This window comes from Rhinichthys klamathensis, unplaced genomic scaffold (assembly GCF_029890125.1).
Source record: "Rhinichthys klamathensis goyatoka isolate OS25496 unplaced genomic scaffold, OSU_Roscu_1.1 h1tg000152l_1, whole genome shotgun sequence".
Classification (NCBI taxonomy): domain Eukaryota; kingdom Metazoa; phylum Chordata; class Actinopteri; order Cypriniformes; family Leuciscidae; genus Rhinichthys; species Rhinichthys klamathensis.
In genome coordinates, this window is record NW_026606687.1 from 212,582 (window position 1) to 225,253 (window position 12,672).

The window sequence follows — 12,672 nt, forward strand, 5'->3', positions numbered from 1 at the left end:
TTTCATTATCGCATTCACCTCTCTTACACGCTCTTAATTACTTACTCTCAGCTGTTCCTTATTTTCCTCTGCTTTACTCCTATTGCCTCACACCTGTTCCCTTTTCTCTCTAATTGCGTTTGTTACTTCTTCTCTCTCTTCCTCCTGTCTTATCGTCAGATTGTTCTTTGACTACTGATGAAGGACGCGTTTTGTGACTTTACCTTCCTAAATCTCTCTCGTCCTGTCCTGTCCTGTTCTGTCGGGGAAGAGATACATCCTGCTGCAAGTATTTGTCTGCTTATGCTCTAACCAGTTCTCTGTGTACAGTGCCGTGCTTATCAAAGCTGCTGCAGCTCCCCGCAGTCATCTGTCGTTATCTCTGCTGTGTGATCTAAGCCTTGCCCCAGCTGTGCCCGTGCATCAACGACGACTATCGCCTTGGACCTTTTCCAAGAGGACTGTTCTGTTATTAATTTACGGCCATAAGTGTTGCCTGTTTTTGTTGTGATTTATTCCAAGAAGATTTCTGTTCAAGTCTTGCTGGCGGCTATTTCTGCACATTCATTAAAGTGATATTTGACTGTCATTTGCTACTGGGTCTTATCTATCCTTACAACAATACATCTAGGATGTCTTCAGGGTGAGTAAATCATGGGCTAATTTTAGTTTTTGGGTGAGCTATCCCTTTAACTTCTGGAAAAGCTAAAGAACTGAAAAACCTCTGTCACCATCTGCAGCTCAGATGAAATATTAATGATTAGTCTAGCATTCGCCTATAGCCTCGATTTCAACCTGTTTGAGATTTGAATCGTTTTGATATTGTCTGTAAACTTTTACATTCCAAAATATTACTAATAATCAATACATTGAAACAAAATGATACATTTAAAAGTTATTTATTTGGGAAACACAAGATTGTCAAGAATGCATTTTCAAATTAATCATAAAAAGTATGCTATGAAAGTGATGCTCTCTTGGTACATCGTAGTTGTGAATTTAACCATCCATCATCCGGTCGGCTGCATCATGGCAGTTATCAAACAAAAGTTTGTAGTCCGTTCCTCCAGCCTTCACAAAAGCAGACACGGTCTTACTCCCACGGAAATTTTTTGTCTCAACAATCTGTCCATTAAAAAAAAGAAAAAAGATTAGCACAGACCAAAATGATCTTCTAAAGTTAAATGAAATTGCTAAGGTAGGCTATTAAATTCTAATTTCTAAAAATACATACACTACCGTTCAAAAGTTTGGGGTCAGTGAGAATTTTATTTTTATTTTTTGGAGGAAAGAAATCAATACTTTTATTTATCAAGGACAGTAAAGACATTTATAATGTTACAAAAGATTCTATTTCAAACAAATGCTGTTCTTTTGAACTTCCTATTCATCAAAGAATCCTAAAAAAAAAACTAAAAAAACTGTACAACTGACAGACCAACAACTGTTTCAACATTGATAATAATAATAAATGTTTCTTGAGTATCAAATCCTCATATTATACTGATTTGTGAAGGATCATTTGACACTGAAGACACTGACACTGGTGATGCCGGAAATTTAGCTTTGATCACAGGAATAAATTACACTTTACTATATATTCACACAGAAAACAGCTGATTTACACTGGAATAATATTTAATACTATAACTGATTTTTGTTGTATTTTTAATCAAATAAGCGCAGCCATGGTTAGCAGAAGAGAATTCTTTTAAAAGTATTTAAAATCATACTGACCCCAAACTTTTGAACGGTAGTGTACTATACAAGGACAAAATACAGTCTTTTATTTACAAGTAAGTTGCACGCATATCAGAGTTACAAAATGACTTGCCTTCCAGTTACTGCTCATATGACGCGCATCCACAACAACAGTCTGAGTTGAGATGCCATAGCCATCTCCCTTATGGACCAGCCATTTAGTGCCGTCTTCTAGAGTCACTCTAAAAGCAGAACCAGCAGAAGACATGCCTAATATTCAACACATTCTTTCCTCTTAGTATTCAAGTGTGATGTATTCACCATGTACTCAACACAATGCATGTGCTAATACAAAATAAAATGACAGTATCTTGATTACCTGACTCCAGAGTGGCTGATTTTGCCTACTTGGAAAGACATCCCCTCCAAAGGTCTAGTCATCCTCTCTGCCTTGAAAACTTTGGAGTTGTATAGTTTCCTTAGATCAGACATTTTGGAAAGGTCGTAACTGTAAGAGTTTCCGCTTCCTGAAAATTAAATGTGACAGAAAATATATCATTCATATGAAGGCACTATTGTTAACTTTAAAAGTAAGGAAGAAGGCAGAAAAACCTTAGTCCACCTTCTTGTTGGTTATTAAAATTAAATAAAATTAAACAATAGAGAAGGTGCAGTGTAGTGAATGTATTGCTAAGCAAAGTAAAAATGAACTAAATTTGTAAATATACCATTGCCCCATGAGGATTCAGCCACCATGGCCAACATGGCCAAGAAAAGCAGACCTAGTGTAGTCTTGAAGGACATCATGGTTCACAGCAAACTGAAGCTTGGTAGAAAACCAGAGCAATATTTATACTTTTTTGACCCTGTGATCCTCCCTTTACCAAAATCTTGCTTCACTGCTGATGTCATCTGAACAAACATGGCTTGTGATTTGGGAAAGAGCAGTATTGCACAATTTTAGCATGAAAGGTTATCGTTAGAGCTGTGCTGCTCAAGTTCTGAATTTCTTCCAGAGGTCTTGTTGTTCTTCTGGCAAATGGAAAGCGGGAAAAGCCAGAATTGCACAACTAAACTGGAAGAGAAAAAAAACAGCTGCTAAATTGAAAAAGAGCAAGGACACAGTAAGTGTTGGGGGGAAATAAATTCTTATTTATTAGACAAAGATATGCAACTGTATCATGTTATCCCTCTTAATTTTTACTTTTGGAAAAGAAAGTCATGTCTATTAACAGCTACCAAAATTAAGATATAAATTGAGATGTAAACTATAGTAAAGTATTTTTTGTTGTTATGTAGTATAATCATGGAAATTTTCAATACTCTACAAATGCTTACCACCAATACTAGTCACCCTCACAAATGTCTGATTCAGTGCCCTGGTTTGCAGAAGAAAAATTCCCATTTCGCCCCATTCCCATTCCCATTCTCATTTCGATGGACATTTCAGAAACCTGTAGTCTTAAAGGGATAGTTCACCCAAAATGAAAGTTTTGTCATCATTTACTTTTCCTCAAGTTGTTCCAAACCTGTATGAATTTCTTTTTTCTGCTGAACACAAAAGAAGATCATTTTAAGAATATGGGTAACCAAACATTTGATGGACCCATTGACTTCCATAATATGGAAGGCAATGGGGTCCCAATCGAGGGTGAGTAAATGATGACAGATTTTTTCATTTTTGGTTGAACTATCCGTTTAAGCTTTGATCCAACCCAATGTTTCCTAGACGAATAACATTGCAACATATCAACAGCAACAACTGGCAAATGATTACTAATCCCAGAAGGTGTGGTTTGAGTATTTCATGAAATGGCTTAACTCAGATTTTCACAACAGTGTCTAGAAGTTCAAAAACAGAAACCATTCAGCGGGCAGTTCTGTGGATGAAAATGCCTTGATTTGACAAGGTTTAGAGGAGAAGGCCCAGGCCGATTTGTCCGTATATTGTCCATATGCTTCCATTAGAGCCACTCAAACCCACTATCTAAAGATTTATGGGTTTTTATAATCCAACACTCTGTATGTTGCAGCATTACTCAGTCAGAAGTCACTTTTATATTTAAGAGCTGCACATAAAACTGCCATTAAAGCGACTAGTGTGCCACATAACCACAGAATAAATGTCAGTGTCACACAGAAAATTTAGATGGAGGCTTGTCTCACTATATGACACCCTGACAGAGGCGTATATCAAAAGCATATCCATACACAGCATAAAAAATTTACACATCAATTATACAAATTTCTCCCCTTATCGACGCTTAAAATGAGCAAGTTGGAATGGATAGGACGCTTGAAAAACATGGTGAAGAAGAGTCCTTTATATTCAAATTTCGTTATCGGCTTTGTGATGGTGGGACTTGAGCAACTTGTGGAGATAGACTTTGCATGCCCTTGTAATCCGAAGCTGAATCTGTTGTTCTCAATGGCGTATTTTGTAGTTCCCGCTCTCTTCTCCTTCGCACTTTTGTTTTATATTCAAAGCTCACAAATCAGCAATTATTCAAGCTGTTTGCACTGCGCTTTAGTTTGTCTTACTCCGGCCATTCTCTGGATAATGCTTCTGTTCTTTGATGGACAATACTTTGCCTGTGCAAAGACTTCATGGGAAGGACTTACGGTTCACACGGATATAACTGCTTCAACAACATGGTGTCAGCCTTTAATCGAACGTGACAACACCACAGAAAAGCAAATGACATTTTTTAACTATCGAAATAACTCTCAGGTGAGCATGATGATGAAATCAAGATACTGTTACAAATATGTTGTTTGATTAATCTATTTTTTTTTTATGAGTTGATTATTACCTGGTCCCAAGTTTTCATGTACTCATTTAAACATGAATATACTTCTTCAGCTAGTGGGACTGTGCATACTGCTCCTGATTTCATTGCCTCTGATCTGGATGGGGAGTAGGAGGTGGTACTACACACCAACAAGAACCAAAGAACTTGAAAATGAACAAATGGAAATGGTGGATTTGAGCCCATCACCCCCTCCTGACACTGTCTCTACAATTGGTGATCCCAGTAGAGATGAATTTTAACAGCTTTAAATAAAACATCACTGGACAGAAATTACTTAATTTTTTTCCACAAAACTCATGTTTTAAAATCAAGTCTTTTTGGTATGCATTTAATATAATGGAATAAATAAACTTTTAAAAAGAGTATTTTTCAATTAACTTGTAAAAGTTTGTATTTTTTAATTAGGCTATATATACACTGTAATTTGGTGTTGTTGCAACAGAAATAATCCCTTCTGAAGAAGTAAAGCATATTTTGCCTTTTTCTAATGAAACTGTGTCATATTGCATCTTTTACCTTTAGCTGCAATGTAGAGTAACAAACCACTTCCTGTCATTTACAGCAAGGACATGTTTACTTTGTTTTTGAATTACATTCACTTTGGATGGCATACTCAGATATTAAATCATTAGATAGCCTGAGAATGGTTTTCCATTTTGAAGAAAGGGGAAAAAATATATATATATATATATTTAAACATGTTTCTAAATTATATCCACTGAGAGACAGGGCAGAAATAGGGCAATTCTTGAACATGTGACTTCTCGAACTTAAAGCAAAACACATACCTCAAGACAAACGCATCCAACACTATATTACAGTTTATTAATGAATAAAAAACTGCTTTAAAATTTGACGTGAAGTAGTAAAGCGCACAATGACAAAGGAGATAACACAAACCCCTTTATTAACGATGCATAATACTCATGAGATCACAGGAATAAATCATAAACAAGAACATATAATGGACTGAACATAACAGGGAGTATAAATACAAGGCACACATAATGAAAGACAGTTGCAAATCATAAGTAACCAACATAACTATATTTCTGTTGTTATTTTTATGTTTATTTGATATTTTTTACAAGGCCTTTTATATGTACTGTAAGTACATATTACAATGTGCCATGTCACAGTTACTCATTCAAATTGTAGTATTATGGCACAAATTTATATTCAGTGCTTTTATTTATATTCATCATTTATATAAGTGCCATCAAAGTGACGAGAGCACAATCTCTTACAAAGGTTCAAACCTCTCAATCGCAACTCCGAGACACAGTCATGAAGATGTGAAAGGTGTGAATTTCACTTGCATTGATGCACAAAAGTAGTCAGCAATCACTTTCAGTTTTAGTCTGTACACCTTCCGACTAACAACACGCACAATGGGCAAGCAATGGGTAGCAGAGCTGAAAAAACAGCTGAAGAAGAGTCCTTTTTATTCAAATGCAATTATTGGCTTTTTAATGGTGGGACTTGAGAAACTCGTGGAGATGGATTTTGCATGTCCTTGTGATCCAAAGATGAACCTGATGTTTTCTGCTGCATATTTTGTGATTCCTGCTCTGTTTTCGAGCACACTCATGTTTTATATTCAAAGCCCACAATGCAACACAAAGCGTCTGCTCTCTATCGGGACCTGCATCATTCCAGCTGCTGTTTGGATCATGCTGCTGTTATTTGATGGACAATACTTTGCCTGTGCAAAAACCTCATGGGAAGGACTGACGGTTCACACTGATATATCCGCTTCAACAACGTGGTGTAAGCCTTTCATCAATCCTGACAACATCACTGAAAAGCAAATGAAATTTTTTCGCTTTCGAAATACTTCTCAGGTGAATGAGTCATTGGGTTATTCAATTCTGTTTGATGTGGATGAAGATGTAATTCTTTAAATAAAACCAAAGATTTTGTCATGCTTCAAATAACACAACTTTTCACTTCAGATATTTGCTCTGAGCATGCTGGGTTTAAGCTCTCTGCCTCTATTTGCCTTTGGATGTAAGAGGTGCTGCCACCAAGCAGAAACCAAAGAAACTGAAGCTGAACAAGTGGAAATGGGGGATCCTAGTCAACGTTCAACACCCCCTCCTGAAGGATCTTCATTAATAGAGGATGAAATCAGAGGTGCATCAGATCAGCTATAAATAAAGACACTTTTTTCAGATCTTGCAAAAAAAAAAAAAAAATTAAATGTTTAATATTCACTTTTAATGTTCACAAACCTCACATTTAAAATGTAACAAAGAAAAAAAGAATGGAAAAAAGTGTTTGCAGCACACCCATCCGCACCACAAATTACATGTTTTTTCAGAAGTCTTGACGTAATGAGAAACCACATCCTGTCATTCAGTGCTGCCTTATGTAACATTGTACAATATGCTGCTCACATCCACTGATTGTTATTTTTTATGCTTTCGGCTTGTGTACTGTCTTGTAAGTTTGGTAAATAAAAGAATACACACTGCGACTGATTTCTGTCACTTATAGCTACATTTTAAGGTATGTGAGGTTATAGGATGAAACTTAAGCATTAAGTCCACTTTGACCAACTGGCTTTGGTTGCAGTTGACCTTAAATGTTTCCTCAAGGCAGGAGGCTGATCTTCAATCAAATGACAGAAATAAAGACGTTTATTAATCCCTTAACAAGCACCCCCACAAGCCAAAAATGACCTACCCAAAATGAAATGGCTGCAGCTCTTGAACCCTTTGGTCTACAGGCATAATCCTGGTCATGTTTGAAAGCAGACATTTGACTATTTCTTGTAGTACAGGAACAGTTTTAGAGAAGCTCATATATACTGAAAAATGACTTCTTTTTTTTGTACGATACTTTCAAGGAAAATAACAAGAATTGAATTTGAGAGGTTTATAACATTTGAAATAAAGATAATGTTTTACTAAGTTCTGGTTTAAGTTTGAGGATGATTCTGATGAAACTGTATTTTCTGCAAGTAAAGCTTTTAGGTGTCTTTCCAAAATATTATTTATACCGTATTCTATATTGCGTCTGCTGGTTTATTTGTGATCACAGGCCCTCGCTATACAACATCCATTGGGGTTCCAAATGTGCACACACAAAAACTAAATTATGGGATCATCTGAATGAGTATGATGCAGCTTCAAAAATTCTTAGCGCTGCCTATCTTCTGGGATTTATGAATCGCAGGCAGATGATTCGCTGCAGATACATCACTCATATTTTGTGATCATATCCACACGTCTTGATTTTACTAAGTTAGACGCATTCCTGGAACAACACTCCTGTCCAAAATTTTAATATTAACCAAATCTCCACGTCTAAACCTAGTCCTATCCATAAGTTATCCCTTAAATCAGAGTGAAATATTAACTCTGTATGTATAACACTGATGCTGAAGCACCTAACCCTGGTAAGCCTAAACTTGACAGTGTTTACCTGAGAAATGCTAAGCAAAAATTTTTATAACAAATTATAAAAAGCTACAAATAATATATATCTGCCTCCTTATTTCACCGTTAGATCGGAATTGTTGTAAAAACTGTGCTTTAAAGGGTTAGTTCGCCCATTTAAGACATGAAGTTGTATGCAATCCTTACCAGCACTATAGTGCATACACACTGACCCACTCTGTTGTCACCTCCCTGGTCAGAGTTCTGGCCACTGGAAGTTTTTCAATAAAGTACTCCCGGTTATTTTCCGGGGCCACAAAACTGTGCGTTTTTACTTGAAAAAATGATTTGCGTTTCAAAGCTTGATTAATTTACCACACAAAAAACATGCCGGTCAAAATTCATACCTCAGTTTTAATCGGCACTATTTTCTATCCATTTCTATCAATCCGCGCTGCTGTCAACGTGCGCACGTTCCGATCAGCTGTTCCATAGTGTTTACACAATCGATTGACAACGACGTAAAAGGTATTAAATTAACAATGGTGCGAACTTGTAAATTCCCAGGCTGTGACCACAAGGATGTGCCGGGATCAAAGTTCAGATTCCATCGTTTTCCTGTTTCGAATATAACTATGAGACAGCTTTGGCTGGTTGCCATCGGCTACTCTGCGGGAGCTAAAATATCCAGAATAAAGGATTTTCGTGTGTGTAGTGCTCACTTCAGCGAAGACGATTACATCCCCAACCAAGGAGGAAAAGGAAAATTAAAGAGTTTTGCTGTACCAGTACCACGGGTAAGCCATTTATAACTTTATGATCCCATGTCTAAACTGTACGGTAAACAAGCTGATGTTTAGACTCCATTATAAAACACGTGAAAAGATGTCTAATATAAAAACAGTATATAGGGATATTGGTACAATTTGCTGAGAAAACTATTTGATTGAACACACACACAATTGAGGTTTTGTGTTGCAATCAGTAACATTGTCGTTGTGCTAAAATTACTTTCATCATCTGATCCGTCTGACATTGTGCTAAAATTGGTTTCATCATCAGAAGTTTCGCAGTCAGACATGTTGTCAGCGAGTCGCGCTATCAACAGCTGATCGGAACGTGCTCACTGTTGACGTTGACAGCAGCGCGGATTGATAGAAATGGATAGAAAATAGTGCCGATTAAAACTGAGGTATGAATTTTGACCGGCGTGTTTTTTGTGTGGTAAATTAATCAAGCTTTGAAACACAAATCATTTTTTCACGTAAAAACGCACAGTTTTGAGGCCCCGGAAACTAACCGGGAGTACTTTATTGAAAAACTTCCAGCGGCCAGAACTCTGACCAGGGAGGTGACAACAGAGTGGGTCAGTGTGTATGCACTATAGTGCTGGTAAGGATTGCATACAACTTCATGTCTTAAATGGGTGAACTAACCCTTTAAAGTGAGTTTTGAGAAAAAGCATTCATCTCATAAAATGATGTTTTATTAACAAAGTTTGGGAGGAACATGTTTAAATGATCTACCCAATCAGCACTTGAGGAGGTCTATATATACATAGATGAGCCACTTGTGTTTCTCGAAAGTTTTTCTGCATCCCTCCACCACCCCTGACTCCTCACTCTTGGCTGGTTCCTATCCCAGCCAGGTATAAGGGGGGAATACACCGTGTTCGGGCCAAATTCCGAGCTCGGAGCCCTCCAAATACGCATACTCTTTACTCAATCTGATTATTTGTAAGTTTGAACTTGTGAACTGTCATATTTGTTGGTAATTGTAGCTATAATGCACCTGTCACAGACTCCACCCTCACTCCAGCACAGCGTCCACCATCTCCGGAGTACTAAAGACATGCACCTGTCCCTCATCAGCACTGGTATCATTGTCTGGGCTGCGTTCCAGTCCAAAATTGTCATGCCCTTCACTCGCTAACTTGGATGTACGTTATTGCTTATGTTGCACAAGTGCCCACTACTGGCGGAAACTGCAATGGGCTTAATTGGAACGTCCTAAGCCTTTGATCACTTGAAATCAGCTATGGAGTTGATTTATTATTTAATTTTTTTCCCTTTAAGAATTTGTTTAATGCAGCATCCAAATTTATATAAAAGGGACGTTATCTTTGCATGTCCTGTTCGTCCTCCTCGTCCCACGGTAATTCCCAGTCCCCATATCAATTCTACACCACTCACCTCCATAGTCTGTCTTACTGCCTCTAATGTCTCTGTTACAGTCAGCGCCCTCATCGCCCTAAGCTCTGCTGTTATCTCAAGCTCAAGAAAATCTGCAACGAAACCCAATTCAAGGTTCACTCAATAAAGGGTATGCCGCTCAGCCGAGACCATGTGCACTACAGTATTGGCACCTAAAGCTGCAAATTGGTTTATTCCACTCCGAGTCCATTAACTAGCTGGTTCTGGAGAAATCCACCGCTGACGTCATCTTAGGGAGCCTCTGGGTCGTGAAACTTCATCCAGTGCTTTCCTGGACAACGGGAGAAGTCCTAAAGTGGGGCAATCACTATTTTCCCAACTGCTTTCTGGACCTACCTCTTAACATGTCTGACTTAACCAGTCAAGTCCATTCCTTTGTATTCCACTTCCATTAAAAGCCCGTTTGAAAAGCAGTCTGTAGACATTCCTAAATGTGTTACGCCCCAGTCACCACCACAGAGACCTGGCATGGGACTGCGCCATCAACATCATACCGGGTGAGTCAGTGAACAGAAGGCCATGGAGGAGAACATTCAGGATGCCCTCGATCAAGGATACATCTACTTCTCCTGCTTCCTTAAGTTTCTTTTTTGTGGCTAAGGCTTGAGGCCTTGAATCGACTACCAGGCCCTTAACAAGATCACAGCAAAATTCTGTTATCCACTTCCCCTCGTCCCAGCAGATCTGGAACAACTCTGGGGTGCCTCGGATTTTCACTAATCTGGACCTCTGGAGTGCTTATAACCTCATCCTTGAGGGGGAAGAGTGGAAGACCGGTTTTGTGACTCCTACTGGCCACTATGAGTAATACATGATGCTGTTTGGCCTGGTCATCATCCCCCCCTCCGTATTCCAGGATTTCATGCACGAGGTGCTCCGGGAGTAGCCTGGTAATACCAGACTCTGCTACTTCACTTTGCTTCGTACACAGAGTCTGGGATAGCATAATAGAGAAGTGTTTTCTCTCTCGCTAGGGGGCGCGTACTGAAGTTTAAAATCATTGGTTACCCGTAAGCCAATCAGATAAGTTTGTTTATGACGTATGTTATGCGCCGACACAGCCGCATCGAACCACAGACATCATGCATCGAACTCAAATCTATGATCGAACTTCCACTGTAAACACTTGATGATGCGAGCGAAATACCCGAGTGAACATGGCTGTAAACGACTTTTTTGATCTGTGAATGATGTAATAGAATGACTGCTGCGCTTGACAGGGCACAAACGAGCAGAGAGAGAGAGAGAGAGAGAGACCCGGCCGCGCGCGCGCACTCCCACGTCTACAAACAACACGAGCACTGTCTTGCTCTCTCTCCCTCGCGCATATTCATAAAAATCAATCGACAAGATAGTAAGAGGTCGGAAGACCGCGGTTTCACGTGGAGCATTTGGAGATTTTTAGAGATTATAGACTCTAGGAACCACATCTCAATGAACAACATCTCAACTATAAAGGCCTGTCTCATATAAGTTAGACGCCGATCTCAAGTACAAGCCGGTGCAGTTCGACGATTTGGGCAAATAAAAGCCCGGGCTATTATTTGAAGTTTTACGGTATTTAAGACCTGGAAAAGAAAAGAGACACTGACCTGTCAAAAGGCTCCCCAGTTTCTCGCTGACGATCGGTAATAGTTGATAAATTAAACTTTTCCCAAAGGGAGTAGGGCCACAACATCACCTCCATTCAAAATGTTTAATACACACTCTTCGTGTTCGGGCTTCAGTTTGCTAATGCCGGGAATATTCTCCACAACAGAGCGAATTGCATCCGCGTCTCCATATCAGCGGTCGTTTTCGATTTCCCTGACCTAATCTTAAACACGGCGCTTACCGACTACGTCACGGCTTTCAGCCCGCCCTCTGTTCGTTGATTGGCCAGGCTGTTTTCAGGCCGGTGGAAAACAGAAAGATAGGCTGCTATCTCAGACTGACTGCAGGAGCGAAATGAAATTAGCGGAAGTAGGAAGTCTGACGTAGTCAGGCTACTCCGGGAGTACCTCCAAGGGTTTGTACTCGTCTACATCGATGACATCTTGGTGTACTTTCGGACAATATACGAACATCGCCAGCACATCTCAGAGGTCCTCCAACACTTGCATGAATTTCACCTGTTTCTGAAGGCAGAAAAGTTTCTCTTTCATCAATCTTCTGTCAAGTTACTTGGTTATGAGATCAGCAAGAACGGCATCAAGATGGACGATGGGAAGGTATCTGCTATCCGTGACTGGCAGAGGTTGGCTGATAGTGGATGCCATTGTCTTGGCATACCATGTTATATTTAGAGGTTACAATGTGATATTTAATCTTTGTACATTTGTCTTGTGTTGTTTTGTTTGCAGAAATACACACACAAGAAGAGCTGAGGTTTCATATATTTAATCAAAACATTGGTTCATTGATTTTTAGTGGAAAAAATGTTAAACTTTAGTTTTAGAAACAATGGCAACTCCCTTAAAGGGATACTCCACCAGTTTTTCTTATTAAACTATGTTATTCCCTTAACTAAGACGAGTTGATACATACCTCTCTCGTCTCAGTGCGTGCACTATATCGCTCTGTATTGCCGCAAAACTATGTTAA

The 12,672-nt window shown here is 38.9% G+C and overlaps 3 protein-coding genes across 3 annotated transcripts; 2 read left to right on the forward strand and 1 right to left on the reverse strand.

Moving 5' to 3' along the window:
- Positions 1–862: 862 nt before the first annotated feature.
- LOC130090838 (uncharacterized) lies at positions 863–2,538 on the reverse strand. Its single transcript, XM_056258452.1, has 4 exons — positions 2,409–2,538; positions 2,060–2,207; positions 1,814–1,922; positions 863–1,104 (listed from the first exon to the last, which is right to left on the reverse strand). Exons 1-4 carry the CDS (start codon positions 2,485–2,487, stop codon positions 979–981), a joined length of 462 nt encoding a protein of 153 aa, XP_056114427.1. The 5' UTR covers positions 2,488–2,538; the 3' UTR covers positions 863–978.
- A 1,235-nt stretch (positions 2,539–3,773) lies between these two features.
- Positions 3,774–4,849, forward strand: LOC130090834 (uncharacterized). The gene is made up of 2 exons (XM_056258446.1): positions 3,774–4,411; positions 4,544–4,849. Exons 1-2 carry the CDS (start codon positions 3,950–3,952, stop codon positions 4,730–4,732), a joined length of 651 nt encoding a protein of 216 aa, XP_056114421.1. The 5' UTR covers positions 3,774–3,949; the 3' UTR covers positions 4,733–4,849.
- A 985-nt stretch (positions 4,850–5,834) lies between these two features.
- Positions 5,835–6,969, forward strand: LOC130090833 (uncharacterized). The gene is made up of 2 exons (XM_056258445.1): positions 5,835–6,337; positions 6,449–6,969. Exons 1-2 carry the CDS (start codon positions 5,885–5,887, stop codon positions 6,647–6,649), a joined length of 654 nt encoding a protein of 217 aa, XP_056114420.1. The 5' UTR covers positions 5,835–5,884; the 3' UTR covers positions 6,650–6,969.
- The last annotated feature ends 5,703 nt before the right edge of the window (positions 6,970–12,672 follow it).

What these genes read in the sequence shown, in the direction of transcription:
- LOC130090833 (XM_056258445.1), top strand. Translation starts at nt 5,885, where the DNA reads ATGGGCAAGCAATGGGTAGCAGAGCTGAAAAAACAGCTGAAGAAGAGT. An exon ending in GCTTTCGAAATACTTCTCAG is followed by an intron (nt 6,338 to 6,448) that starts GTGAATGAGTCA and finishes TTTTCACTTCAG; the next exon opens with ATATTTGCTCTGAGCATGCT.
- LOC130090838 (XM_056258452.1), bottom strand. Translation starts at nt 2,487, where the DNA reads ATGATGTCCTTCAAGACTACACTAGGTCTGCTTTTCTTGGCCATGTTG. An exon ending in TGAATCCTCATGGGGCAATG is followed by an intron (nt 2,208 to 2,408) that starts GTATATTTACAA and finishes TTTAATTTTCAG; the next exon opens with GAAGCGGAAACTCTTACAGT. An exon ending in ATCAGCCACTCTGGAGTCAG is followed by an intron (nt 1,923 to 2,059) that starts GTAATCAAGATA and finishes TTCTGCTTTTAG; the next exon opens with AGTGACTCTAGAAGACGGCA.
- LOC130090834 (XM_056258446.1), top strand. Translation starts at nt 3,950, where the DNA reads ATGAGCAAGTTGGAATGGATAGGACGCTTGAAAAACATGGTGAAGAAG. An exon ending in ACTATCGAAATAACTCTCAG is followed by an intron (nt 4,412 to 4,543) that starts GTGAGCATGATG and finishes ATACTTCTTCAG; the next exon opens with CTAGTGGGACTGTGCATACT.